We start from the raw sequence: 6,000 nt of genomic DNA on the forward strand, positions 1-6,000 counted from the left end.
ACTAGGGGGGGGTACTGCAAGCAAATATTTGTAATCAATTGAAATTTCTTGTGTCAAAAAGTAGACCAGTAGTCGAGTGCAAATTTGCAATTAATTTCAAGATGTATGATTGATTTAGGGACCCAAGAGTGAATTGCAATTGATAGCAGGTTTCTTGCAACACTCCATTAGAGTCATGCTTTAAAGCCCAACATGGCGTCAAGTGCTGTGCCATCATTGATAACCAAACACTACGCACAAAATTTAAAAAGAAAGAAACAATGTAAGCATAATTATAATTGCAAGTAATATCTGTCAAATCATTAAAACAGACAAACAATGATGCTGCTGTTTATAGAAATAAAAACAAAGTTTAGTTGTGGTTATCAGAAAACTTGTACTTGTCAGATCCCATTATCTATCCCTTCCAGCCATTCTGTATCATAACAATTCAAGGATTGGTTTCCACTCAAGGATAACTCTGATAAGTTTTGTATGTGTTAAGGTTTGTGATGGTTTCTGAAGTTGTTCAATACATGGACCATGTTCCGTATTACTCATAGGTGACATGCGAGATGACACCAACGTTGACTTCCTGCGCGAGTTCCATCTTGCGCTCTCGGTCGTCTGCAACGATCTCTTCTTCGCCCGCTACCGAAGCAAGAACTCGGCACGGGACTCCACCTCCGACCGGGACGGGGAGGGCATCAGTACCCTAGAAGAGCCTCCCCTTGACCCCACCCAATCCCAGGCCCTCATCGATGCCATGTTTGGAGGAGAACAGCTGGAGACGGAGAAGGAGGACTCGGTGGAGCGGCTTCTTGATGTCAAGCTCCTGCACGGTAGTGATGAGGATGGAGTTCACTTCAACAAGGATCTTCTTTCAGACAGGTTAGGATAAATCATTTGATGGTGATGATGATGATAATGATGGTGATGATGATCACGATGATGATGATTAGTGTGATGATGATGAGTGGAGCGTTGTGGCCCAGTGGATTAGTCTTCGGACTTTGAAAAAGAGGGTCGTGGGGTCGAATCCCAGCCATGGCGTAATTTCTTTCAGCAAGAAACTGATCCACGATGTGCTGCACTCGACCCAGGTGAGGTAAATAGGAACCGGTAGGAAGTAATTCCTTAGGAAGCTGTGTGCGCTATGAACGCCTAGCTTAGCTGTGTAATATAGGAGCGCCTTAAACAATTTACAAGGTGGAAATGTGCGCAATATAAATATCCTATATTATTATTATTATTATAAATGTCGATGGTAATGATGATGATGTTGATGACGGTGATGATAATGACAGTGACTATGATGATGATGGTCATGGTAATGATGATGATGATGTTGATAGAGGTGATGATGATGATTTTGATGGCGATGGAGATGATGAAGATGCTGATGAAGGCAAAGATAATTATGATGATGATGAAGATGATTACAATGATAATGGCAATTATAATGATGATGATGGTGTGATGTCAGTGATGATGATGGCGAAGATAATTATGATTATGATGATGATGATGGTGGTGGTGATAATGATGAAGATGATGAAGCATAAGTCATCACAGGAGACAAATGTTGTTTCCCTCTGAGGCACACTGCAGTCTGTCAGATATGTATGCCTCATATGTCTAGCATATAGTTAGACCATACACTGTATCTTAAATTAAATTGGTATCCAGAAAACTGAACCAAAATACAAATATTTTTCCCCTTTGTTTCTCTTCAGGATGAGCACCTTCAGCAATTTCAGTCTGAACGATAAGATGAGGAACTTCCTCGGAGCTGTGGAAGACAAGATGGCATTGTCACGTCAACACGGAAGCAGTGATGACGTTGACAGACGTCTCGCCAAGCTGACCGGAACGACAGGAACGTCCAAGTCACATCCTGCTGTGAGTATCTATCTTTAACTTAATGAAAACATTTAATTCAGATATATCCCCACCATTTTGTATATCAGGTGGAATATATCCCAATTTCTTTTTATTGGAAACATATTGATCTAGTGGTTCTGATCCATACCTCGCAATTAGTGGGCGATGGGTTCAAATGCCAGCCATAGTGTTAATTTCCTTTAGCAAAAAATTCCTTTACACAATGGTGCTCCGGACCCCAGGTGAGGAAAATGGGTACTGGCAGAAAGTAATTACTTGAAAATCTGTGCACACTGAAACCAGTAGCCTACCTTAACCAAGGTAGTACAAGAGTGTCTTTCACTCCTAATAAGGTTGATTTGTGCTCCTTTAAAATTCCTTTAATATATTCATTTTCATTATTTTTTTTCAGATGAAGGGTATGAAGGGAACAGTTGACCAGCTTCCTGATGAGCTGAGCGGTACAGCCCTGTGGCAGAGCGTGGCCCAGGGGGCCTCTGCCAAGGAATCGGCCGGAGGTCGCATCAAACTCGCTGCAAGCAAAGCCCAGGATAAGAACCTGCAGAAACAGTTCTTGATGGTAAGTCAACATTTGCTTGAGCTTTGAAGGTTTGCATGGTGGCGAGATCAGGGGTCCGTTGCAAAAAGAGTTGCGTTTAAACGTAAGTCAAAAAAATCATTCGGAAGTCCCAGATGCGTGCTGTTGATTGGTTGAAAATCGAGATATGCATGATTTTTAGAGTTGCGTTTGATTGCACCTCTTTCTGGTGCGACGGGCCCCTGATGATGTAAGGTAGTCCTGAAAGTGACTGTTAAGTAGTCTTTTGGATAGTAGTTCTTCAAATAACTGATCTCACTCCTGACATAGAGCAGTTTACATCAAGATCACCAGTTCCTCTAGGAACAATTATTAGGAAGATTACCCAATAATTTTTCTCGCCTTAAGATTACAATTCTTAAGGCTACAGAACATAATCCTTCCACATATTGAGTTATACACATGTTTATTGTAGAAAAGTTGAGAATAATGTATGAAGTGAACACCAAGAATGATATATGAGGAATGTGAACTTATTATGATTGTCATGACTGCTCTCAGATTTTTCTTTTCATGCATTAAACATGAATCACATCAAGCTTGAAAATAATGGAATGATTTGCCGTCCACAATTAGGCACTCTTCATCACTAACTACATGTACAAGTATATTAAGAAAAGCTTTTAGAATATACATGTAACTGTTTAGTAGTTCTTAGATCACATGAATATACACAATTTATATATCGCACTTTTGGGATAATGGGGAAAAGAGCTGTGTTAGTAATAACAATAATGGAAATCCTGGAAGTGAGAATGAAATAATGGAAATATGATAATAAGCACAATCATCATAATATAACAGGGTTCCCAGCCCATCAGGGAAAATCATTTTAATTTAAAAAATACCTTAAATCAGGGGAAAATGCCTGAAATGAGGGAAAAATCAGGGAATTTGGATCAGCCCAAAGTCGAATGCACGGTAGTCAGCCAGACTGTTATATTTTGTTGCATATCAAAACAACATCCATTGAATGACTGGTTATGGTGGTAATAATTCGTTTTACATTATTGTTTTTATACTGAAAGTACATGTAATTCACTGCAACAACTTGGAAAAACGTGCGAAACTGGGAATGGGTTTGAATAATTGTCAGGGAATTTTTAAACTTCATCAGGGACAAAATCAGGGAATTTTGTTTTCTTGACAAGCTGGGAACCCTGTATAATGAAAGTATTTTCCTTTTTCTTTTCAGGATGAGGTCAACGCTCTGACGGACAAGCTTGACAAACTCAACGCAACGTTTGCGGAGCTCAGCACAGAGTACGTCAAGACCCAAGACTCCATCAGCACTATCTGTGAAGAACTGCATTCTCAGAAGACGCTTGCTGAAGAGGAGAAGGATAAAGCAGAAGAAAAGGTGATTTGAATATTAAAATCCTAGTAATATATTTTATTCCAATTATATAAAATAAAAACAAAATTAGGTATTAAAGATAAATGAAAGAAATTAACACAGATTTCATGATAAGGTATGTGAAACCAGATCAGGGGCCTGTAACATAAATTAATGATTGATTCCATTGACTACAATGTACAATCAATGGTGGAAATCAAGCGTACGATCAATCGCTAACCTTTGTGTTACGTGGTCTAGATCTGGTACAGTTACATAACTTAAACTTTGTGAAATCATGAAATCTACTCAGAAAATTGATCACACTGAAGATGGCCAACGCAAATAAGCACATGTGGGAATGTTATTGCTTTGCAAAAGGCCCGGCTATTTGCTGTAATTCCGTGCTTATGTGGCTCATTTCTCAGCAATTACACAATTTCTTCCAGATTCAAGTGCCACATAATGTTTGTTTATACAAATACGAAATTTGGTGGTCATTTGATTTGTTTTATTATCGCAATTCACCCTTAAATTGTTAATACATCCTGCATTTATGGCATGACATGAAAGACAATTTCATCATCTCACAAAAAAAATTTAAATAAAAATCTTCAATTGGCTCAGTATGCTAGTATTATGATTTCAAAATAGAGATAAGGGCCAAGAAGCATTGATGTCCAATAACATTAAAAACTTGTCTCATTGCTAACATTCTCCATGGCTGTTGATATGTTATCATTCCAATTTAATTGAGAAATCATTGTTTTATTCTAACAGGAGAAGCTGATGAAAAGCACAACAAAACTTCTAAGCGACGCCCAGAACAATCTGACCGACATCAAACTCAAACGAGATGCTCTCTCTAAGAAGATTGACTCATACAGCAAGCTGCTCGAGGAGAGGCAGCAACAACTACAAACTCAACTCAGACGAAAAGAGGTCAAGAAAAAGTAAAAACTCCCCTATTTCAAATAATGGAATAGCCAAATTGCCATAGAGTCATATATTATATAGGCCATTCTATTCACTCTACAAGGGGTGATTTACATATACAGCAAGCTACTTGAAGAGAGGCAGCAATAATTACAGACTCAATGCAGAACAATAAAAGATTAGGTAGAAATCTGTGTGATATCTGACTCTTGCGCATTTTTGTTTCGAGGGAGTTCATGGCATTGGTTAAAAATTGTATATTTAATTTATTAAATATATACTTTTGAGAATATACTTTGTTGTAGAAATTATCATATTAGTTGATTTTTATACTGAATTGTAAATATTGCTGTGTGCTTTTGACCTTTATTTGTCTTGCAATGCTCAGAATAAATTTGGTATTAATGATTATTGTTGATTATGAACCATGAATGGTTAAAAAATTTTGATGATTCTTAAATGGAAGGATTGTACTTATCAAATTATATTTCCTGTTTTACATCATAATACTAAATGAATTTGTAGGATAATATTTCTGAAATAAATGATAACTGTCTTTATAGTATTGTCGCATTGTTCAATTAAAACAAAGTCATTAATTGCATCAACTATCCTGTGCCTTTTGATATTTTACCTAATCAATATGCAAAGATATTTATTGAAACTATGTACAAAGTATTTTGAAATTTGTTCCGTCCTACATTCTACACCGATATCAGTTTTGAAGTATTTCCTATTCCTTATTTTGACCGTCCATTAACCTGAGTGTGTTTGTTTACATTGTACATGTACAGCAGTAAAGTAATGTGTGATTTTTCACTTAGCATAGAGAGAATATTTAAGTGGTTATTATAAATTTATGTTTATAAATGTAAAATGGAAGGAATAAAAGCAACATCTACTTTGATGAAGGTATAAAATTGCCAGTTATCATTCTATTTCAATCACTATCCAATGAGGACAAATTATACTAATTCTGCCACTTATCTGCATCAAATAACACACATAAATCCCATAAACATGATAAAGCTGAGATTTAGGAGAGTTGAGAGTTATTGTATTGCCATTTTTTTACTTGAATTTGTAATGTATAGTCTAGTAATACGTAAAGTGTAGTGTTCATGATGTTTTATAACAAAATTATACTCACCTGATCAATCACAGAAAAAAATTCAAAATGTTTATTACAATAATAGAAATAACAATAATACTGTCACTTGTTACATTCCAATGTGCAGAACAAAACTATATATCTTTTTGCTAAATT

General features: G+C 36.5%; 1 protein-coding gene across 1 annotated transcript in view; it reads left to right on the top strand.

Moving 5' to 3' along the window:
- The window catches only part of LOC121420292, a 163,163-nt gene extending 157,843 nt beyond the window's left edge, over positions 1-5,320 (top strand). The window contains 5 exon segments of the mRNA XM_041614868.1: positions 543-870; positions 1,716-1,881; positions 2,276-2,443; positions 3,657-3,821; positions 4,578-5,320. Of these exon segments, the coding sequence (XP_041470802.1) occupies positions 543-870; positions 1,716-1,881; positions 2,276-2,443; positions 3,657-3,821; positions 4,578-4,754 (1,004 nt within the window). The 3' untranslated portion in view covers positions 4,755-5,320.
- Positions 5,321-6,000: the final 680 nt, after the last annotated feature.

Source organism: Lytechinus variegatus, chromosome 8 (assembly GCF_018143015.1).
Source record: "Lytechinus variegatus isolate NC3 chromosome 8, Lvar_3.0, whole genome shotgun sequence".
Taxonomy (NCBI): domain Eukaryota; kingdom Metazoa; phylum Echinodermata; class Echinoidea; order Temnopleuroida; family Toxopneustidae; genus Lytechinus; species Lytechinus variegatus.